Source organism: Fukomys damarensis, unplaced genomic scaffold (assembly GCF_012274545.1).
Source record: "Fukomys damarensis isolate Sample0158 unplaced genomic scaffold, DMR_v1.0_HiC HiC_scaffold_24, whole genome shotgun sequence".
NCBI classification, from domain to species: Eukaryota; Metazoa; Chordata; class Mammalia; order Rodentia; family Bathyergidae; genus Fukomys; species Fukomys damarensis.
In genome coordinates this window covers 63,614,053-63,638,649 of record NW_022900936.1, presented here as the reverse complement: position 1 = coordinate 63,638,649, position 24,597 = coordinate 63,614,053, and the positions used below count along the sequence as shown (strand labels likewise).

The 24,597-nt window shown below is 43.1% G+C and overlaps 1 protein-coding gene across 1 annotated transcript in view; it reads right to left on the bottom strand.

Moving 5' to 3' along the window:
• Positions 1–18,331, bottom strand: part of Nr1i2 (nuclear receptor subfamily 1 group I member 2) — a 28,134-nt gene extending 9,803 nt beyond the window's left edge. Inside the window, exons 1-4 of the mRNA XM_019208317.2 lie at positions 18,229–18,331; positions 17,097–17,274; positions 14,923–15,157; positions 12,501–12,702 (exon numbers count right to left, since the gene is read on the bottom strand). Of these exons, the coding sequence (XP_019063862.2) occupies positions 12,501–12,702; positions 14,923–15,157; positions 17,097–17,274; positions 18,229–18,331 (718 nt within the window). The remainder of the gene's footprint in view (positions 1–12,500; positions 12,703–14,922; positions 15,158–17,096; positions 17,275–18,228) is intronic.
• Positions 18,332–24,597: the final 6,266 nt, after the last annotated feature.

Here is a 24,597-nt window from a genome sequence, read left to right as displayed (position 1 = left end):
TTCTATGCCTGGGTAGATCTAAGGAGGAGAGCCCCTCAGGGAGAGAAGGTATCCAATTGAATAACCAAGCAGAAGGAGAGGCAGTGAGAGTAGATCCAGGGTCACAATGCAGGAAGATAGTGGCCCCTGTCCTGGTGTAGCTGAAGGATAGATGTGGCCATCAGTAGAGCCACACCCAAGGTGTCCTCCCCAGGCAACTCCATCTTGAGAGTGTAACTTGAATTCTACTTGGAATGGGCACAAAAATAGGAAGCAGGAATGAGGGACTGACCTGCTTGCCACACTCCTGGAAAGTCTGTCTAGGGCAACCACACCGCAGATGATGCTGACTTTCCAAAACCAAAATAAACTTCAGGCAAATTTTAACACTCAGATTTCTGTTTCTAGCATCATGACAGATGATACTTGACAGTTTCACCTAAAAGAGTGAATGCAAAATGAATCTGCCTCTGAACTTGGCCCTTTTAATGGAACAGGCTGACTAGAAATTTGAACTAAACAAGTTCCCTTGATTTTTCAAATCATAACCCTGACATAATATAAGCTTGCAGAAAAAAAAAGACTTATTTAGGGTGCTCTCAAAGACCTCAAGCAAGATTTGATTTAAAGTGTTCTTGGTTAGTAATTTTGCCAGGCACCCGGAGAGGCAGCTGCTTCTACTCTTTGGAGGAACTCATTTTTCACTTTCTACCTGGGTGTAATTTCCAAGATATAAGCACTAAAACTCACGCATCATGAATTGAAAGACTAACAAAACACCAGACAGAGCAAAAGTCAGCAAAAAGCAATTTTAAGCAGAATTAGACACCCACATTCTTTGAATCATCAAATGCAGAATGTGTGTGTGTAGGTGGAAATGGTTGAAGATATAAGAACAAAGGCCATAAAATTGACCGTGTAGATTTTATAAATGAGTAGAAATTAACTTTAAAATCTAAATAAACAGCATCTGTACAAACCAACGGCAACATGGTCTTGAGATTTAGAAAAAGAAAAACAACTGAAATATTCAACTGTGTAAAAATAATAGAAATTAACTTTAAAATCTAAATAAACAGCATCTGTACAAACCACGGCAACATGGTCTTGAGATTTAGAAAAAGAAAAACAACTGAAATATTCAACTGTGTAAAAATCAGAAGATGGGTGATCACACTGAAAGTTTTCCTAACTCTATACTGTGAAGGAAAAAGGCAATAAATGACTCAGACTTTGATTAGTAAAGTATACTTGTTAAAATGGTGCAACCACTATGGAAATCAACATGGAGATACCTCAAAGAGCTGGGACTAGAGGTTCCATTTGACCCAGCCATCCCTCTGCTGGGAATCTTTCCAAAAGAATTAAAAGAATCATATCACAGTGATACATGCGCACCTATGTTTATAGCAGCACAGTTTGTAACAGCTAAAACTTGGAAACAGCCCATTCGCCCGTCAGTTGGAGACTAGATAAAGAAGATGTGGTTTTTCTATAAAATGGAATGCTACCCAGCCATAAAGAATGAGAAATTAGATTCATTCATAGGAAAATGGGTACATTTTGAGGATATACTCCTAAGTGAAATAAATGTCACACATGTGTAAATACCAAATAGTGTCTCTGGTGTGAAAAACTATAATAGTACATAAGATCCTAATGATATAATTGACAATGTGAAATAGGAAGAAAAGGGCTAAAGGTGTAGGGAAAATGGGAAGGGTAAGGGAAAGGTAATAAGGGAAAAGAAAAAAATATGAGAAAATGAGAAAAGGGAAATAAAGTGTTTGTAAATGGGGAGGGAAGGAGGGGGTGAAGGGAGGGCAGGGACAAGGGGAAAAAATGAGAACCAAGACCTGTCATGTAAAGGTACAGGATCCCAATGATGAATGTGACTATACTGTATACCCAGAATGTACCAATTAATTCAATAAAAAGAAAAAAATGTAACCTCTTAGAGATAAAATGTATAACTTGGAAACTAATAGGAAGGAAAAAGTCTAAAATAGGCCATTGGAGAGGTAAAAAGAAATTGAAGGGAGGACATAAATGAAATGCAATAGAAAACACTAGCCAAGTGTTCATGACACAGATGTGGGCAAAGACTTTTTGGGTAAGACCCAAAAGCACAAGCAGCAAAAGTGAAAATAGGCAAATGGGTTGTATTAAACTAGGAAGCTCTTGCACAGTAAAGGAAATGATTAGCATGAAGAGACAACTTACAGAATGGGATAAAATATTTGCAAACTACTCCTCTGACAAAGAATTCATATCCAGAATATATAAGGAATTGAAACAACAGCAAAAAAAAATCTGATTTAAAAATGAGCAAGTCATAAGAATAGACATTTTTCAAAGGAAGATATACAAGTGGCCAACACACATATGGAAAAATGCTCAATATCACTAATCCCCAAGGAAATAGCAATCAAAACCATGGTGGAGGGCTGGGGATTTAACTTAGTGGTTCCACTGCCTGCCTCACAAGCCCAAGGGCTCAAGTTTGATCCCTGGTACCAAAAAACAAAAAACAACAACAAAACAAACAAAAAAATATGATGGGATACCAGCTAAACAAATTTAGAATGGCTGCTGTCAAAAAGATACAAAATAATAAATGTGGAATTAGATTTGGAGAAAGGGGAGTACATCTACTTTGGTGAGAATATAAATTACTAAAGCTGCTAGGGAAAATACTATGGAGGTTCCTCAAAATTGCAAAAAGAGAACTACCAATGATCTAACAATCCTGTTAGGTATATATATAAATAAAAAAATGGAACCATTATATCAGAAAGATACCTACATTCCCAAGTCTGTTGCAGCGCAATTCACAATAGCTGCAATATGGATTCAGCCAAGGTGTTCATTGACAAATGAATAACAAGACCGTGACAGACACGTACAATGTTTCAGCCATAAAAAGAATAAAATCCTATCATTTTCAGCAACATAGATGACACTGGAGGCCATTATGCTAAGTGAAATAAACCAGGCGCAGAAAGTCAAATCCTGCACATTCTTCCTCATTTTTGAAAGCTGAAAAAAAAAAAAAACAATTTCATAGAGAAAAGGAGTAGATCAGTGGTCTCCAGCGATTAGAAAGGGGAGTGGGGAGGAGCAATAGAGAGAGGTTTGATTAAAAGTACAAGAGTAGGGCCAGGGATTTAGCTCAGCGGTCTGGTGGGCTGCCTTGCAAGCGCAGGGACCCAAGTTCAATCCCCGGTACCAAAAAAAAAAAGTACAAGAGTAGAGTTAGATCGGAACGATTAGTTTTCGTGTTCTACAGCACAGCAGGATAATTAGTCCTGAACAGTTTAGGATATATTTCAAAATAACTAGAAAAGTCCGAAGTTTCTCCTTGAGGAATGCCTGAGATGCAAACGCTAATTACCCTGATTTTGATCCTTAACATGTTGTGCCCATATATTTAATTATTGTACCATACCCTATAAATATGCACACATAATGTGTCAGCTAAAAATATAAAAAAGATTTTTAATGATAATAGAAATACCAAACATATTGATAGTTAAATATAAGCCTATGGAATGTTCCTATTCACACTGAGGAAAATGGTTTAGGTGGCCTAGGGTAACTTAAAGTTTTAGGACTGGAATTTTGCAGTCTGTATAAGACTTTAGGACTTTGTGCTAGAAAGTAAGGGCTGAGGCAGATACCAAAATGGTAACCAACAATTACTGAAACTCTGCATCTTAGGTCCTTTGCAATAGTAACTCATTGTCTTCATCAATTTTGGTTGCTGTAACACAATACCATAAACTAAGCAGCCTTACACACCACAGAAATGTGTTTCTTATAATTCTGCGGGGAAGTTCAAGATCAAGGAAAAGCAGATTCAGTGTCTTTTGAGGGCCTGGCTCATAGATGGCCTCTTCTCCCTGTGTCCTCACACGGTAGAACGACTTGGCTCTCTGATATTTCACTAATCCCTGTCAGGAGGGCTCTACCCTCTTGACTTAAAGATGGTGGTTTTGGGTGGTCCCTCTGCTTTTGGGGTAAGGATTCCAACATATGAATTTTAGGAGGAGATAGGCCTTCCGAACATAACACTGATTTATTCCTTATAATAATAAAAATGTGTACCTATTTCAAGCATGAGAACATACTATTTTGCGTATGGTTCCATTTTCAGGTTCTATATAACTTGGAAGTCACTCAGTGGGCAATAATCAAGAGCCTTCTAAAACCTTTTAAGTGCTCACAAGATACAATGTTTCAAAATCAAAAAGCATTGCAGTTAGAGAAATTTTATTTGCAGGGTAATGTTTCAAAGTATGTGCTGGAGAACTCTCTTCCTTAGGTTGTTGTATCATTCAGAAGCTCTAAAGGGTAGTTAACATGTGGGAAGGAGACATTTGGCAAAGACTCTGCAGATAAATGATGAACTTTAGATGAGGGGAGATGATGACATGGAGCTTCCTCAGAAGGGAAATGATCATTATAATATGGCGACACTAATCATAGGAGAAATTCAACAGTTGATATAAACTGACAAAACAAAGGAAATGTCAGTAAAGGACTAGAGGAAAGACATTTATTAAACCACGTCTAATTAACCCTTTTCCCCGGATTCCTTAATGAAAAAGTATCAGAACTAACGCTGGGATCTTGCTGTATAGTATTTTTATACCGTTTGTTTGCTTTGCCTACACTAATTATTAAATAGGCAGACGCTGGTGCATTGTATAGGCCAATTCTCTCACATTCTGACGAATGACACACATGACAGCTCTTCTCCGAAGACAGCACCCCCACGCCCAGGAGCAACATCTACCCCTGTACAGTCCCTGCCCATGGAGAAATGAGGATGGTCTGCCGCTTGCTTTGACGGATAGAATATCAAGAAGCAACACAGTTCCAGTTCTGGGCCTGAGTCACAGAAAGCCTGATAGTTTCTGTTTTTGCCTCTTGGAGAACTCAGAAAAGTCGAGCTGCCCTCAGTGACCACCCAGTGAGACTGCAGAAAGGCCAGGAGAAGGTGGAGCGGCCTGCAGTCCCACAGATGGAAGAGCCCCAGCTGCCCACCTCCTGGCTGTCTCTGCCAAGCTCACTCCAGGGACACGGGGGAACAGCGGGAGGGAGGCCTTGTGGACTTCCTGGCCAAATCCAGCCTCCAGATGACTCAAGCCTCAGCCAGGGTCAAGTGGAGCAGAGAGCTCCCCAGTGAGGCCTATCAACACTGAAATCACGTCGGGCATAAAATGGCAGTTGTTTAGGGGAGATTTGTTATATGACAAGCGATTACGGGAACAGAAGCCGGATTTTGCTAGAAATAGATCTGTAGTAGAGCTGGGGATGTGCCAGCACGTCCTGCTCCTGTGGCTTTCACATAGCTTTATTGTCCTTATGGAATGGTGCCCCACGGGCAGGAAAAGGGCAGTGAGAGGCTCTTGCTGCACACCGGCCACCTCATTTTCGTGTGAATTTCATTAGGACACAGTGTACTTTTAATCAACTACAGCTGTGTTTGCTTCTGGAGGTAGCGCTTCCTCCTCAACCTGCTTTGTAATCACTGAAGTCGAGCCAGAAGAGGGTTGAAATGATGCTCTTTTATATTCACTGGAAGGAAAACACTTCTTCAGTAAGGGCTTGGCAAAAATAATTGTAAAATCCGGTATGAAGAATACCAATTCCGAATAACAACACTGAATACACAATACCAAGGAAAGAATTCTGTTCTCAAAAAGGGTCATCCATAAGCCAATACACAAACCAACGAATTTGGGTTTCTCTATGATGGGCTTGGCACTCTTAGGCTGCGCTGAGCACAAACATCCCCACTGCTCTTTGGGGTGACAGATTAGCACTACTTTGAATTGAGGAGGCACAGCCCGAACTGGGATGTGTTCTTAAATCAACTTTAATCTGCATCCCTCAGAGACTCGTTTCTCAATAGGCAGAACTCCTTCGGGACGCAGCTTCTCTGCACTGTGTGAATCTGATGGAGCGCTCTGTTTCCAGGCAGGAAGTGATTCCCTAAGATCCTTGGTCTTTCCTTGCTATCTCAGTTCTGGATACAAAAGAAGGGACCGAGAAACTGCCGCTCGGGCCACACCCCGGGGCATCCTGATCACTGAAGGGCTGTGGGTTTTCTCTTTCACAGTCAGAAATGTTCAAGGTTGTGATGGGCACTCTCTGGGTTTTGCCCAGTTTGGGGAAAGCTTTGTCTGGAATTCTATACCTTCTGCTTTCCAAGAGAGCTGATATACGGAGAAGACCGTAAGTCTAAATGACCGGAAGTTTTCCTGAGCCCCTGTGTTTTGCGGATTCGATGTTTCATGGCATTTATGTTATAATCAGGGTTTATTGAAGACATTTTGTTTTTTCTATTCTTTTCTCCCCCCCCCCTTTTTCTCATCAATCGGACCTTTTACTAAGCTTCTAAAAATACCAATTTTGGATTAGTTAGAGGTGACCTTTGGAGAGCATTGTGGTGGGCTACACATTCAGTAGGGTCCCCAGTGATCTGTTTGAAAAAGCCATGAAATTTCTGGAAACACGGTGCTTTCATAAGACCAACTAGTTGTGTACTTTTAACGGGCTACAACTGTGTTTTCATCTGGGGGTAGCACCTGCTTAGTAATCTCTGAAATCTAGCCAGAAGAGGGTGCTGTGTGCAGGCAACAGGGGCCTGACAAGGTGGGACAGCGAATCATGCTAGAGCAATTTGAGTGGGTTAAGAAATGCCTAGAGAATTAGTAGAGCAAGGTTCCGGGTGTGTCTGTAGATGACTGACATGTAGGCCCGCAAATTAAGGGAAGAAGACCCACCCCGGATGTGGGTGAGACCAACCAATCAGCTTGTAGCATGGACAAAAAGAAAAAGAAAAAGAACAAGGGGAGTGTCCCGGTTTTGGAAGGGCTCCAGTCTTCACTATCACCTTCAGACAGCAGGCTCCAGTTTCTTTATCCTTCCAAGGCAGACCTCGGTGTGGACACTACAGCCTTCAATGTTAGACTGGTGTTGCGTCCTTGATGCTCTTGTTCTACGGCTTCCATCTTCTTGGGCTGAGCAGATACTGGATCAACCAGCTCTCCAGTGCACTCGCACCCATCGTAGACTGTCCTTTCTCTAATCTTGAAGCCTACCTAAAAAATCCCCTTGCATAATTATACATAGATTTTCTATTGAGTCTGTTCCTCTAGAGAACCCTAACTACACCAAGTGTGTTTGTAAATTTCAAACCTCTTAGCCACATTTAAAGAGTTATCAAATTTAGCTTGAGTAGAATAAGAGCAATGGAATTTTTCTTCTGAGGTGCTAGGATCAAACCTAGGACCTTGCACTTGCCAAGCAAGGGCTCCACCACTGAGCCAAAACCCAGCTGATAAACATTCTTAATGTTTATTAAGTTCTCGGAGGGAACTTCAAAGACAGGAATCTACAATAGCAGCCACAAAATTTGTAAAAGGCACGAGTGGAATAATTGTTTCAAATGTGATAGCAATAATCTGTTAAGAAAAACACGATATATCTTCAGGAGGAAAATAAAATGTCAGTGTATTACTTACTTTCTCATCCCTTAGACACAATACCTGACAATCACAACATAAAGGAAGAAAGATTTATTTTAGGTCTTTTTTTTTTCCTGTTTTTTATTTTTTTGAGAGGAGGTCTCCATATATAGTTCAGGCAGCCCTTGAACTCACTATGTAGCCCAGGTTGGTCTCAAACTTGTAGCGATCCTCCCACCTCAGCCTCCAGAATGACGGGATTACAGGTGTACATTACCATGCCCAGTTTGGATCACTTTTGTGGAGGTTTCAATTCATAGCCAATTGGTTCCAAGGCAGGGGTAACATGGCAGAGGGGCATGGCAGGGGAGAGCTGCATATGGCATGGCAGTCAGGAAGCAGAGACAAGAGTCAAGGGAGAAGGGAGGGAGATACATACTTCTAGGCTATGCTCCCAGCAACCCTCTCCTCCCATCAAGTCCTACCTCCAAAATCATATTAGTTATAAATTCATCAATGGACTAATTCACACTGATGAATCACAGCCACATGATCCAACCCACCACCAAAAGCCCCACCTATGAGCACATGAGGCACGGCAGTGGAGATATCTTGATATAAACCCTAACATTCTACTCCTACCCCCAAAGACTCATATGTATCTCTTTATGCAAAGGGCATTTAGTCTATCCATGAGAGCTGCAAAAGTCTTAATGGTTTCAGCACTGCTGAAAAATTTAAGTCCCAAGTCTCTGGGATTTAAGGCAAACTTTCAGTGGTAAGCGCCTGTAAAAATCAAAAGAAATTTAAACACTGCCTACATTTAAAGAGACACGGCAAGCATTATCATTCCAAAAGAAGGAAGTTGGAGGATAAAAAGGGATAGGAACAGAAAAAGATCAAGACCCAGCAGGAAAACATTAATCTCTATAGTTCCATGTCCAGCAGCTGGGGTAATCTGTGGCAAGTCAGGAACTCCACAGGGATTTGATGGCTCAATCCCTACAGCACGACTAGTGGTTGCAGCTCTTGTGGCTTTTCTTTTGAGCCCAATTTGCTCACTCCTGTGGCTTTCATCAGATCACCCATGTTCCTGGCTTCTCAAACCTTTAGGAGTCTCCATTGCTCTTTCCACTTTGCACTCACGGGTTCACACACTGCCCTCTCAGGGGCACCCTGCTACTTCTGAAATCTGGGTGGAACCCTTCCTGATTCTAAAATTCTTGCATTCTTCATGCGTGTAAAACCAGCACCACACCCAAATCTGCCACTGGCAGGAGTGATAGCTGAGCCCTTTTGTATCTTGCTAATGGTGGCAGAGGCCTCTGAGTGCCTGGCTGGCTGAGCGTGGTGAACTGAATCACAGGAATCGATTCCCACTTCCCAGGTTGCCACCATTCTGGAGTGTGGTGCCCTGGAGTTCTCTTCTCAAAGCAAAGTCTTTCAATTTTCCACCTTTGAGTCTGTGAAGGGTAAGGTCCTTCAGGGTTCCTCCCATCCCCTCAAGGTACCTTTTGCATTGTCCAGTTCCAAAGTACTTGGTTTCTTTTTAATGGTAGTATTTTCAGCAACCAAGCTCTCCTCTGCTCTTTTACAGGCCCTAGCTTTCCTGGGGGTTCCTTTCTGGCCAAACTTGAAACTTTTTAAGAATCATTTTGTTGGGCCATTTGCTTTTGATTCTCAACACTGAGCTGGCTAAAAGCCCTCATCAGTACCCAAGCCACAGCCTGAATGTTGGGCCACCTTGAAACTTCCTCTGCTCACTGCCCTTAATCTCAGTCTCTCAAAAAAAAATCTCAGGACAGGAACAAAATATGGACAAATTTTCTGCCAAAGCATAACACACATGGCCTGGAGTCCAACATCCCATGAAGTTCTTGTTCCCAACTGAAACTTCCTGAGCCTGGTCTACACAGCCTGTATTTCTATCAGCATTCTGGTATTTTGAGCTCTGACTGGAATCTCCCGTCAAGCTCAGCTTATAGCATTCTAGGGCTGCTTCTCTAGCCAGTGTCCTGAATCTTTTCAAACTCCTCCTGCCAACTGCTTTGAAAGATTTCTGAACCACGTGGTTTGTGACAGCAATGACCCCACTTTTCTGGTATCAAAATCTGTCTTAGCTACTTTCTCATCACTGAGATACAATACCTGAGACCCACAACTTAAAGGAGAAAAGACTTATTTCAGCTCACAGTTTGTAGACGCTTCTGTCCATAGTTGGCTGGCTCCAAATCAGGGCAGCCTGGCAGAGGAGAAACAGTTCATGGCATGGCAGCAGGAAGTGGAGACGGGGTGAAGGGAGCAGGGAGGGAGATGTACCCTTCTAGGCCACACACCCAGTGACCCACCTCCTCCCACCAGGCTTCCCCCTCCAAGGACACATTTAGCTGTGAACTCATCAGTGGACCAATCCACACTGATGTGTATCACACCCACATGATCCAATCACCTCCTGAAAGCCCCACCTATGAGCACATGAGCAGTAGCAGTGAGGACATCTGGACCTAAACTATAACAGTCAGTTATACTAGTGTTAATGATCAGTCAGGGAATCGTTTGGTGCAATAAAATACAGAAAAAAATACATTATCTCTTACAAAGCAGGTAAAATCGACAGTGCCTAGAAACTCTGAGAAAACTAGCTGAAAATCCTGAAAATACATAATAATATACAAGGTAAATACATAAAATTAAGTAAATTCCACTTATACTACCCATAAATAATAATAATACTATAATATGAGCCTAATAGGACCACAAGAAAGGAGCAAAAACAAATGCATTGTAATAGTAACAAGAAATGCCCGAAAGGAGAAAGAACAAAACTCTGATAGAAATGGAAAGAGACTCTTAAAATTTGTTACTTTAAGAATGTCCAGTTTCCCCCAAATTAATTTTTAGATTTGATGTAATTCTTTAAGAATGTATTCATTTGTTCTTTTTTAAAAAACAGATCTTCAATGAGAAGGGAAATAGGCATGAACACCTAAAACAATTTGTTTAAAAAGAGTAATGATGGAAATGGAGGGGAATCATCCTGCCAGTTTATAAAATTTACTGTGAATCTGCCATATCTAAAGTAGTTCTTACTGGAAAAAAATTGCAATAAAAGTTTTAATTCTCCATAAAAAAGGAATATATGTAAGTTCAATAAGCAGTGAATTAGTCATCACAAATCAGTGAAAATAAGTATTCAGTAACTGGTACTGGAACAATTCATCTTTAATTGGGAGAAAAATGTTCATTCTAAATTCTAACTTCACACATGTTTTTGGTTTGTGTGTGTGTGTGATTTTTCTGTGTGAAAAAATCCAATCAAAATTCTAACTTCACACATTTTTCTTTTTTGCTTATGTTTTTGTTTTCACACAAAAAACCAAAAACATAAACACCAAAGGGGGAATGTGTGTGTGTGTGCTTCTGAATGGAGACATACTTTGGAGGAGTGGAGTTTACTGGGGTTGGAACCCAGGGGTGCTCTACCACTGAGCTACAACCCCACCCCTTTTTAGTCTCTGTAGAGGGGGAGACCAGAGATCAAACTCAGAATCTTGTGCTTGTGAGACAGGCACGGTGCCCCTGAGTTACATCCCCAGCCCTTAGTCTTTTATTTTGAGACAGGGTCTCACTAAGTTACCTAGCCTGGTGTTGAATGTACATTCTTTTTGCCTCAGTCTCTTGAGTACCTGGGATGATAGAAAGGCATCCAACTATTACATATAAAAATTTTAAATTGTCCATCAAAAATGGAAATAAGAGACACACTGGTGGAATATTTTGCAGCAAACATGACAGTCAAGAAGATAATGAGACACTTCATTATAAAATTAAATGCAAAGTTTTACATACGAGAAAATGTTCAACTGTACAACAAAATACAAATAAGTAGTAATAATGTATCATTTCAGCTATCTTAAATATGACCAAACCATGAGCAATATGAGAAAAATGACTAAACTTCACTGAAATTTAAAATGTGCACTTTCTACACTGTTAAAAAGTGAGAAGACAGATCACAGACTCAGAGAAAAGATTTATAAAATCGCATATCAAATAAGGGGCTACTTGGATCCAGAATATATAAAACTCAATAATAAAAATACAAATCGACCAGCTTAACAATGGACTAAAGATTTAAATAGGTATTCCACCAAAGAAGTTGTGAAGAACATTAAAGCATGAAAATATCCTCGAGAATATAAATTATTAGCAGGACAGAGATCAAAACCACAACGCATATGAATGACTACAATAATAAGACAGATTACAAGTCCTGGCAATGCTGTGGAGACCTTGAACTCATACACTGCTGACAGGGATATAAGATGGCGCCACCACTTAGGGAGACGACTTTCCAGTCACTTAAAATGTTAAGCACAAATTTATCATATGATCCAGGAATTCTGCTGGAAGTCTGCTCACTGGGGCTGGAGATGAAGGGGATATTTTCTTGCATTCATTGTCAAAAGGGAAGCCCTAGCCCCTGAGCCTGATGTGGAATTAACTTTTTCTACTAACTTCTCCAATGCCGTATCCACGCAGTAAGATGGACGCTTCTGGAAGTTTGTGACGTGGCTCTTGGCCCGAAGAGGGCGAGAAGAGTTCTCTGTTACAGGGGATGTTGCCACACACAGATCCGACAGGATACGTAAAGAAAGAAGCGGTTGATGAGAAACTCTGAAGGCACACTCTGGCAAGAAACCTGGCCAGAGGGCTCTACCTCAGGAGGGGAGAGCGCACTCTTCAGAGAAGGAAGGAAGGAGAACGGTACTTCCGGAGATGACAGTGGAGGGAACGCTGAAGAAAATGTGAATTCATTTTCTTCTGCAGAAGGAGCTAGGCTCGGGGAGTAAGAGGCAAGCAGAGGAACGCTGTAGGAATGGGGAGGTAGGAAGGGTAGCCAAAGGCTCACGATAATGCGAGGCTGAAAAAAGGATCAAAGAAAGAGTGCAGAGACAGATCAGAGGTCTAGAATCGGATGGAATCCCCTGAGTGGGCTGTGACCAAGGAAGAGGGAGGATGGATCACAAGGAGGCTCCGCACAGGGGCTCCTGCAGGGCACTGCCTTGGCGAGGAGAGAGAAGTCCTGCACAATTTCAGGCTCTTTGTCAGGCTGAGGCCCCTGCTTCGGTCCCTCCAGGGCCTGGAGATTCCTGGTCCACAGGGGACTAAGCTGCACGAGACGCGCCCTCAGTGGGAATGCGCAGATGTCCGAGACGACACGGGGATGCAGGACAGACGGCGACTACAACAGGAAGAAGATCACAGCGTGGGCTCACTCCTACAGAAGGAACAGTAGAGGAGAGGCCAAAGGGAAGGTGCCCGGAAGAGACTTTGCTCCTTGGGGGAAAGTGAGAGGGCAGAAGCAGTGACCAACTAGTGACCTTTGGAGTCAAATAGTGTGGGAGAGCAAAGGGAGCGCTGCTGCAGATGATCGCTGTCAGCGGGCCACCTGGGGAGTGACCGTCTTTAATGCCAGAATGAATGGAACGCTCCTTCTGTAGAAGTTGCAAGATGTTGCCCATTAGGTTGGTAAGTTTAGCAGAGATGGTGAAGAGAAAAATTCCCCTGGAGCAGGAAAAACTAAATCCTATAAAAGAGAAGATGACTGAGAAGGAACCTTGGCCAGAGAGTAGTGCAGTGTGGTTTTGAGAAGCAGGAAAACAGAAAACTGAGGGAGTGAAGACAGGGGCTTGTAGATTAGAAAGAATGAAGGAGTAGAATGAAAATTCAAACTAAAGTAAAGGGCCAGCCTTACCCCTCCAAAGGCACAGGCAATGCGAGTGGGAGGCAGCGATAAGAGAGAAGAGGGCAGAAAAATAGGGCCCAACGGAAACCAAGTGAACATTCCTTCGGGTAGTGCAGGAAGAGAGGCAGCTGTTGATGCCAAGGCCAGGTAACAATCAAAGAAAGGCTGAGTCGCCAGTGTTGTCATAAATGAGGGCGAAACAGCTGCTGTGCTGTCCCCTGCCAAGGCAGCCGACCTGAGTCTCGTCACCTGTCCACACTGCACTTTGCCTGGCTCAGGGACTCGCCAGAGTCACAGGCAGAAGGTGGGCCACTCTCCGAGACTCACACAGTCCCCACCTCTGCGTGTGCCTGACTCACCCCAGCCCCTGCCCACCCCCAGCCAGTGATGTTTGCAAATCTCACTGGGTGCTCAGTCAATCAGCCGGGAGAGGCGCACCTGAGCAGCTGAGGTGGGGTCTAAAGTTACACAATTTGGGGAGTCCGCCTTAAAAAAAACAACACAAAACTATAAACGCAGCATTAGATATAAACACACAATTAGAGAGACTGTGTGAAAAAGAATGAAAAAAATGAAATAATGAAAAATTCCAAATATTATCACGTTATCACGTTTGCCTCACAAATATTAAAGAGGACAAGTTTAATCATCACAAAATCATAAGGAAGTAGCATAACACAATAATAAATTAATCATGTGGCAATTATTGTGTCCTTATAGTAGGCAGAACACTGCCCCCCAAGGATGCCTGCATCCTGACCCCTAGAACCTGTGATGTTTCCTCATACGGGAAAAGGGTCTTGACCAATGAGATGAGGGCACAGACCAGGAGAGAGACGTGTGCTGAGTTATCCACACAGGCTCAACTTAGTCCCACGGGTTTTAAAGTTAGAGAAACTCTCCTGGGGTTGGTGAGAGAAAGAGATGTGACACGGAAAGGAGCCAGGTGATATGCAGATGGCTTTGAAGAGGCTGTGAGCTGAGGAAGGCAGTGGCACCCAGAATCTGGAAATTAGGAAATGATCCTCCTCAGAGCCTTCGGAAGTAAGCACCTTTGGGAGCTTGGCAATTTTGGGACTGCTTGGCTCATAGGGGACCACGTCCTGCCTCTCCAGCACTGTTACTAACCTTGCCAAATGGAAGCACTGAGGCCACTCCTTTTATTCCTGGCAAAACTGAAGGGAAATGAAGGGACTTCAGTGGGAGGAGTTGGGTGGACAGCAAGTGGGTTAGACAAGAGGCCATCCAATAACCTCTTTAGGACAGATCAGGGAAAGCTTTTGATAGACAGAAGTGTAACTTCTCCCTCATCAGAAGAGGACAGTCGCATTGGGTAAACTGTCAACATTTGTAGGGCAACTGTGGGGAGAACAAATGTTACCCATGAGTGGCCGCAGCACCTGTCTCTGAGAAGACTCTTCCCAACACTGTCCAACCTGCCCTCACGGGAGGGGGCTGCTCTGCAGGCCCAGCCCTCACAGCTTTCCCAGGGGCTCCTGGGTGGGCCAGGCATGAGGAACTAAAGAAGGGGTCTGAGGGATCTGTGATTGCTGTCCCACGGGGAAAAGCCATCCCCTGACCCATTTCTGTCCTCTCCTAGTGAGCCTGGATGTCGCATACACACACACAAGGACAGATGAAAGCCAGCTGGCCGACTCCTGACTCGGGGTTCCCGTAGTCAAAAACGGGATGAGTTACAAGTTGTTTCCTTCCTACCAAAGCAGCCATCACAGCAAGGCGGAAGTTGGTGTGAAATGGGCCCTGAAGTGTGCTCGGGCACGCAGGGCCGCCCCGGCTAACATTCTCTATGTGTTCATCTGGAATGAGGACCGCTTGCTGAAACCAGAAGACATGATTTCGTCTGCTGTGTGGTGCAGGGCTGTTTGCAGGGGACAAGTGGATTATTTTTATCTCTAAATGTTTGATCATGTCTCCAGAGAGGTTGTGGGATCTGGAGAATTGCATAGAAGAGACCACTTATTTTGATGACAGGAACACCATACATATTTTTTAATTAAAGGGACACCACCTGCCAATAAGCACCTCAAAATATGTCCAACATCCCTAATTATTAGAAAAATACAAAGCAAGAGCACCACAAGGATATCATCTCACTGCATCAGGATGGCACCTATCACAAAACTAGTGAATAATAATAGGTGTCAGCAATGGTGTAGGAAAAGTGTACTTGTGCTCTGCTGGTGAGAGTATAAAATGCTGTTGCCACTATAGAAAATGGTACGGCAGTTCCTCAAAAAACTGAAAATGAAACTATTATATGATCCAATACCACTTCAAGGTAATATATATATAGATATATATATCTATATATATATCCAAAAAAATCAAGTCGGGGCCTTGGAGAGAAATTTGTACAGCCACAGCAGCGTTATTCACAATGGCTGAGGAAGGGTGGAGCAATGCAAGTGTCTTCCTGCCACTGAATGGGTAAAGAAAATAGGATGAATGGAATGCAATATGGTTTAGCCTTGAAAGGAAGTAAATTCTATAAGTGACAGCATATGAAATAAGCTAAATGAAAGAAGCCAATTTCAAAAAGACAAATAATACATGATTTTACTGATAGAAATGTAGTCCAACTCACAGACACATTAGAGCAAAAGTTGGCAAGGGAAGGGGAAGGGGAGTTTTTGTTGAATGAGTAGAGTTTCAGTTCGACAAGTTGAAAAAAAAACTCTGCATTTAAAGACCCTCAGGGTGATACAATTTTGTTATTATTTAAATGAAGGAGAACATGCCTAAGTGAATGTGGTTAAATGTCTAAAGAATGTTTAAAGGCCAGGCAGAATACTAAGCTTGTTTGTGTGTCTAATATCTCAGTCCTGCCATGTGCACAGTGGCTGCGGGCTCTCAGAGAGGAGGCGACTCAGGGAAGCCCAGGACCAGGAAGAGGAGAGAGGAGCAGAAGCTTCAGAAATAGCAATGGGTTAAAAACACCTGCAGTAAGGAATATACAGATAGGTCAGTTCAGCCACACGGATCATGAATGGCCTGAGTCTTGAAGTAAGAGTTGAATCCCTAGGAGACCAGGGTTTGGGCAGTGAAGAGTTTTGTCCTCCTTCTGGCCCATGTATGACTCACAACTCCCGTGAGTCACCAAGAATCTGTGATCATAATCTCAGAGAGTGATTTTGCAGGTGAGGTCCCTCCTTCCCCTGCACCAGTACAGTACTGGAGATTGAACCCAAGAATTTTGCACTGAGCTACATCCCAAGTCCTTTATTATCTTTTGTTTTGAGACAGGGTATCACTAAATCCCTAAGTTGCCCAGGCTGGGCTTGAACTCATAACCCTCCTACCTCAGCCTCCTAGTGTACTGGGATTCCAGGCACACCTAGCTATGGCAAGCTTCTTAAAATGAAAATTCCGAATCAGTAGGCTGGGGGCTTGGGATCCCGCTTTTTTTTTTTTTGGTACCAAGGATTGAACTCAGGACCTTGTGCTTGCCAGGCAGGCGGTGGCACCATTGAGCTACATTTCTGGGCCTGGAAATGAAACAACGGAAACAAAGTCTTTGCAAATAGGAAAGGGAGGAGGGGGTGAAAGGAGGGCACGAACAAGGGGAAAAAATGAGAACCAAGACCTGTCATGTAAAGGTACAGGATCCCAATGATGAATGTAACTGTTCTGTATACCTAAAATGCACCAAAAAACTCAATAAGAAAAAAAAAAAAAATCACTGGCCCGGATTCTGCATTTTGGACCGGGCCGGGGATGGTGAGGGTGTTTTCCCACAGTTCACATTCACAGTAGCAAGGGTCTGAAAAATCCAGCTAATCAGACAGGAAATTGGCTATGCCCGAGAACAGTGTGACAGACAAGATGGTGGTGTTCCGTCCCTACAGCGCAGAGGAAGTCATCAGACTGACGTGGAGAAGTCTTGCGTGATGAGCTGGGTTTTGTGGCGAGACAGCCTCCGCCCAAGAGGCGTGGGGCGCATGCGCAGTTCCCTTTCGTCCTCATGAGTCACATCTGAAAGCTCTGCACCCAGGTCACTGAGATCGCAGGAAGCAGAGCGTGGGCAGCTTGGAGCTGAAGCAGCATCCTCTACGTGAAGGGAAGGATGGCAAGATAACCCTGATCTCAGGGAAAGAAATGGCAGAGGCGTCAGGAGTGTGTGTGTGTGTGTGTGTGTGTGTGTGTGTGTGCTCGCGCACGCGCGCTCGCTGTACACATATACTGCCAACAACATGTTGGCTTTGCCTAGTAGAGGAAAAAGATGGATACATCTGTTAACTCACATTTACACCGGATTTCAAAACCATGACCTGGCATGATGGTGCTTGCGAGGCAGGCAAGGCAGGACCACCAGGGCAGCAGGGAGCTTTCTGTTTCTTGCCTCTTCGACAAATGAGGGAAATGGGAGCTCTGAGATGATGAGCTTCTGAGAGAAGCGATAAATGACAGACTGCTTTTTCCTCATTTGTGCTTCTTCCCTCGGTGTAAATAAGATATGCTGTGTAAGTTAAATTTCGATCACAAAATTTATGGGGTAAAATGAGATCGCAGATTTAATGTTCTTTCAGAATGGTTCAGCACTGTGAACAAAACTCTCTTCTTTGGTGGCCGCGGCCTGGCCCAAGTCTCTGAGGAAAGGCAGATGGGGGGAGTCAAGTTTCACTGAATTCAGGTAAGAGGTTGGCTGCTACCTTCAGAAAGCTATAAACAGAAGCTGGCCTTTGGGCTCCCTGAGACTCCGTCATCAGAGCGCAGGGGTCAGAGGGTTTGTTACCCTGCCTGGACCTGGGTGGGTGGCAGCTGGTGGCAGCTCCAAAGTACACTCTGCACCCCTCTGCAATATTTAACAGGGCACAGTGACCTCTGGTTTACCTGCCTTTTTCTTACCAGTTGTGGGTAGAGTGCTGTTATTGCTTTCAGGTTTTATACTTTGATTCCTTGTTTGGAATTCATACGGCCAGGAGAATTATGAGGAATATGAATGTGTTGCTTTCTCTCCAGTTTCAACTGGAAACTCAGCTTATTTCCCTGTCTCATACACACTGATGGGGGCTGACAGGTAGGTGGGTGAGCAGGTGGCAGCAACAGGATGCTCCTCCCAGTCTCGTTTCACACCACCAAAAGTGTGAAGGGGCCCCTCACACATCCCACATGTCCTGCACCGGCAGCAGGGTGTGAGAACAACATTCAGACAACACAGTGTACAGAGCACAGCAACCACACCAAGTCTGAATTCAGGCAAGTTTGGTGGTACGAACCTGTAATTTCAGCATACTGGGAGGCTGAGGCATGAGGGCTGCAAATTCAAGTCCAGCCTGGGCAATTTAACAACCTAGCCAGACCCTGTCTCAGATAAAAAATGAAAAAGGGGCTGGGCATGTGGCTGAGTGTGAACATGCACACGCACACACACACACACACACACACACACACACACAATCTGACTTTGTTTTCTTCCCATCCCCCTCATTGGTCAGTGTTCCTTTTAGTGGGAAAGTCCTGTATCAGTCTTTCCAGGGTCCTAGTGACTGCTGAGATGTTCCTGCTTCCATGACACTGGAAGCCGCTATCTAAGATGGGATATTTGCTGTGAAAATAAAGGAGACCATAAATAAAGAGAGAAATAAAGGACAGGTAATAGGAAGTAGGAAGATAGATCTTTTTCAAAGGGGAAGGGGACCAAGAGATGGCAGGAGGGGAAAAGAGGGCAAAGGAAAGAGATGAGGAAAAGAATTAAGATGTGTTGGGCTGGGGATTTAGCTCAGTGGTTTCATTGCCTGCCTTGCAAGCACAGGGAACAGAGTTCCATCCCCCTCCCAAAAGAGAATTAAGATGTGTTATGTACATGGACCAACTCTGTGAGTAATGTACTCATTATATGCTGTAACCATGTACTAATACAGAAAAGGATCTGAAGAAAACAAAAAGTTCTCCCTAAAATATTAAGAATTGCCGAGCTGAAGACATTTACACCTTGGAGATTCTCTGCTCTTCCTTTGTCTAAAAACAGGACACAAAATTAATCAGATAAGGAGTTTTGTATCTCTCCTCCCCCTTCCCACCTAAGGCAAGAGTGAAAATCCTCCTTTGCTGGTGACCACTTTGTATCAGTTCAGAGACACCAATAGGGTGGGACAAATCTGGGAATAGACTCTCGCCTCCCCATTTTCCCACCTTTGCAAGTGTCAAATTGTTTGTACCTTTGTCTTGTTGCTGCTCTAAGATTTTATAGTTCTCCCTTAAAATAGTCACTGAGCCACTGCCTTGAGAGTTACTTTCCAGAGAGATTTGCTTTCCTACAGTGAGGTGTGTGCTACTGTGTTAACAGACTTGCTTGTTTTCCTCCTGTTAACCTGCCTTTTGTCAAAGCATCCCAACTATGAACTCACAAAGGCTGAGGAAAAATCGCCCTTGCCAGGCGTGGTGGTGCATGCCTGTAATCCCAGCACTCGGGAGGCTGAGGCAGGAGGATCACTATGAGTTCAAGACCAGCCTGGGCTACAAAGTGAGTTCCAGGTCAGTCTCAACTACTTAGTGAGACCCTGTCTCAAAAACCAACAACAACAACAAAAATCCATTCTTTTTCTCTCCTTCAAAAATAAGATGAGGAAATTAATACATACAGAAAAGTTTTTAATAAAACTTGATAAACATTCATGATTTAAAAATTCTTCATTAGCCATAAAGAAGAGAACTTCCTTAACTTGGTACAAGATAGATACCGAAAACTTTTACAGTGTATCTTATTAGAAAATAAATCATTCTTACTAGAATAATTCTCATTAGAAGTAAAAGGACTCAACTACTGTGAGACCCTGTCTCAAAAACCAACAACAACAACAAAAATCCATTCTTTTTCTCTCCTTCAAAAATAAGATGAGGAAATTAATACATACAGAAAAGTTTTTAATAAAACTTGATAAACATTCATGATTTAAAAATTCTTCATTAGCCATAAAGAAGAGAACTTCCTTAACTTGGTACAAGATAGATACCGAAAACTTTTACAGTGTATCTTATTAGAAAATAAATCATTCTTACTAGAATAATTCTCATTAGAAGTAAAAGGTAGAGTTGTTTTATTGTTGGTACTCAGATGGGAAAGCATTTAGAGAAAATCCTGCAGAAAATTTATACCTAAGAATACCAGATAATGAAAAAAAATAATTTTAAAAGTTTAAAATGTGGAAATGAACTGGTAGGAAAGTAAGGGAGTTCTCTAGAGGCCAAAAGGTACCAGATACATGGAGTCAGAGAAGTTAGAAAGGGAAGGCACAGATTGTCTTGGAGTTGTCTCTTTGTAGCACCTGGTACCCTGGGAGGACACAGGACAAAGTCTGGAGCCTAACAGCAAGGGCAAGAGGTCATATCATAGACGTGGCACAAATCAGGACACCCTAAGGACAATGTTCATGGAAGGAGACAGTCGTTCATGGTCTTCCCAGGTTCGGCTGTGAATGAAGCAGGAAGAAAATGTTCCTTTGGAAGTTCCTAACAAGAAGCCAATTATTAGACAGGCTTGAGTTAAAATTTATATCACTTGTGTGTCTGGTAAACCCCGAGTTCATAGTGGTTCCAGTTGGTACTCTCCCCAGGCTCCCGGCAAAAGCATATATAAATCCTCTGGAGAAAACCAGTTTCAACCTCAACCTCAAAGAACCCTACAGAAAAGCTTCCAGGAAATATAAGTTCACAGTATGAAATGAAAATGGATTAAAATTAGGAAGGTGAAAAGAATGCCCAGGATGTCTAAGCTTTTGTGAATAATATTCCCCAGAATTGTGCAGCCTACACCTTGCACCGCTGTGTGCATCAGCCCTGAGACTATTTTCTGTCTGGCTGTGGCTCAAGGGGCGAGGAAAGGGAGTAAGATGAAAAACATTTAAGCTGTGTCAGAAAAGAAAGAACAAAACACTCACTGTATATACATAACATGGTTCTCTAAAAACTACAAAAGAGTGAACTGATTCATATTTACAGCTATTAAGAGAATTCAGTAAGCAAACCAGATAAAATACTTTTTAAAAAGTAGATTTCCTATATACCAGGAAAAAAATCAATTAGAAAAGAGAAGAGTCACAGCAAAAATTGACTTAGGAAGAATGAATAAACACAACAAAACTGGACATGTGGAAGTGGCAATGACTACGTGATAGAGGTACCATTTCAAATAAATAGAAAAAAGATGATTTTTTTCAATAAATGCTATTGGAATAATTTGTTGAAACATATTCCAGGGGGACAAAAAAGTTATTTTAAAAGGTATAACAGTATTACAAGTATATCAGATACCTTTATAATCTTAAAGGGTGAGAAAGCTTTCTTACATAAGCCTCAAAGAGGAAAACATACAAAGGATAAAGTTGATAAATTCAACCACATCAAGATAACAGCAAATACAACAGTAAAATCTTTTGTAACCTGAAAATATGACATAAAGTTTAAAAAGAAGGGACAGAGGGAATATGTACTATACATGATCAAAGAACTAGCATCAAATAAGTAACAAACTCCTACAAATGAGTAAACACTGAATATAAAAGGATCTAAGGGTATGGTTGGGCAATGTAAAAAAGAGAAATACAATGGCCTAGAATTGAGTAATAAGGGTGTTCTACCTTCCCTAATCATGGAAATTAAAATATTAATGGATGATCACATCTACCAGAATGGAAATGGTTAAGTGAAGCATTGCGCACAGTGAAATGTTACATAGCAGTTGAAATAAATGAGGCAGAGCTCTAGAAGAGTAATGGGAAGTCTCCAAGTCTGTGAAAGAGTGGAAAAGCAGAATGAGAGCAAGTAATAAATGCATGTATCATACGAATATGTGTATCTGGATGGGTACCGAATAGCCTGGCAATACATGCATCATTCTAGCCACTTTATGGGAAGCACAGGACCAGGGTCGGCAGGATGTTCAAAGGAGAATTTACCTATATCTATACAGCCTTTTTTATTCTGTAAGAAGCATCAGAACATGTAATCATGTATAATTTTATAACTTAAAAAGTGATTACCTACAAAAAATAGCTTAGCCAGTTTTGTGATTGTCTGTTATGTTTATTCCACAATAGTTCAGGATCAAGTTGATTACTTTCAGATAAGATTCGCAAAGGCTTTCGGTGAAGAGGAAGAGTTGATATTTTAGGCTTTGTAGGCCATACTGTCTCTTTTGCAACAGTTCAGTTAGTTCTGCTGTTGGAAGCAAGTTAGCGATAGCAGATGAACACAGCTGTGTTCCAATAAAACTTTACTTATAAAAACAGCTGGCAGATCAGACTTGGCCAGTGAGCCATAGTTCATCAAGTCCAAGTTTAGATTATGTTTATTACATGAATAGTATTTCTGTGTACAGAAAAATAACCTCTCCTCTTAACCATGTGATTCAATAAGCTATCACCTCTGAGGTTTCGTTTAGAATATTTATGCTTTGGTCGTATCATTTGTGACCTAGCAGTAATCTCCGCAGAGATGATCCAGTCCCTGTGTCACCTGAGTGGTGACCACTGACCTTCCCAACAGCGCAATCATACATCTGTCTATGTGGGAGGGACAGGGTCACAGCTGACTTATCACATTAAGGTTCAGTGGCCTCCACGTATCTCCTGAGCAACCCCAGTTGCAGAGGGGCCTTGTCGCAATGCTTGTGGCCACCACTGTGCTATGCTGTGGGGGAGGAAAGGCCTGGAAGCAATGAGCACTGAGGAAAAGGCTCGGTCCTGTGGGATAGATACCATCTCTCACATGCAGAGGGGAAAGCTCAGGGGTCCAAAAGCAGCTTAGCCACGGGACTTCACCTGGGTGTGACAGGGGACCCAGAGCACCCCTCAGAGGTGAGGCCTGTGCAGCACCAACCCTGAAAGCCCCAAGAAGCTGTGCTGAGTGCTTCTGGCTCCTCCAGACCAGCACAGTGGCCTTTCCTGGGCCCAGGGACAACACCACTGTCACAGGGAGAGAACTGGTTGTACATGTGATTCATGGTAATTCACAAAGTGCTGACGCTCCCGCCGTCAAGATTTCTCTAGGCAGTGAGGTCAGGCCAGGACGCACGGGCAGTGGGGCTCAGTATGAAGTGATGGTTTGCATTCCTCTTTTCAACCCGGCAGTGAGGACAGCAGCAAGGCCAACATGCTTCACCCGGAAAGGGACATTCATTTCCCAATATGACTTTGGCATGAAGAAGAGAATGAAAGAAAAACCATACCTGCTGGGCAGCAACTGCTTTGCTCTGGCTTCTCCCTCAAGATCACGCTGGACAGTCAGGAGTGACAGATTCACCTGAAGTTCACTACACCCGTCGTGGCTGTCTTGTCACAGCTGGGAGTGGGAGTCTCGGCTCAGTCTCTTGTATTTCGCAAGACTGAACAGAGCTTGCTGAGCTCCTGGCTGAGACTGAGGTTGCCACTGAAGAAAGGATAGTGCTTCCTCTTCCCTGCTAGTCGTCAACTATTAGGTCCCCTGTTATAAGCACAGATTGTCTCTCATCTACAGGTCAGCCAGTTCTAAAGCTTGTTCCAAGTGGCCCCATTGTCACTCCTAAGTCCCAAGTCCAGCACTTGAACTAGTAAAAGATCAGATTACCGTACTTACTCTCGTTATGGCCCTTTCCTTTTTCCCTCAGCTGTCCACTGTGAAACCCACATGGGAAGAACGGTGCAAGGGTCTGCTCTAAGATAACCTGGGAAAATTGTATGTGTCCAAGATTCTCTGTGCTTTCCTTGCCAAAGGCAAAGTTAATTTCAGCCAAATATCTTATCACTTTCGAGGCCTGAGCCACCTTCCTGGACAATATCGCTTCGTGTGACAGTGAGTGAAGTCCTGAATTCCAACCAAGGGCATTTACATGAAAAGGAGGCAGGATTCAGGGAAGAGGGCCTGGGTGTAACAGGAAGGGGCTGTGCACAGTTCACACTTGCAATCCTGCCTCCAGCCTCAGGCCCATGGGAGAGTTCTGAGGACCCTTTCCTCCTCTTGCCAGGTCTGGGAAGCATTGCCCTATGAACACCACTGCATAGGAAGAGGTTGCCTTGGGCATGGGGGGGGGTGTCTAAAACAAATGAAGTACTGGGTTCAGGTCCCAGTGGCGGCAGCAGCTTGTTTACTGTGCGCTGGGGTAAGAGAGGAGCTTGCAAAGATAGAAATCATAAGGCCACAGCCACAGGAGGTAGGAAGGCTAAAAAGCATTAAGGGGACCTTTTAGTTCCAAAATTAAAAGGCTTTTCTTCAATGATTGGCATTTCTGCAGCCAGAGGAAAAAGGCACGATCCCAGCTCAGAGAAGGCAGTGTGCCAGGAGTCCTTTGGATCACTGGTAAAACAGGAAGCTTTCATCATTTCTCAAATCTTGTCTGGCCCGCAAGGGCGTAGTTTCACCTCTCTTATAAAAAAAAAAAAAAAAAAAAAAAAAAAA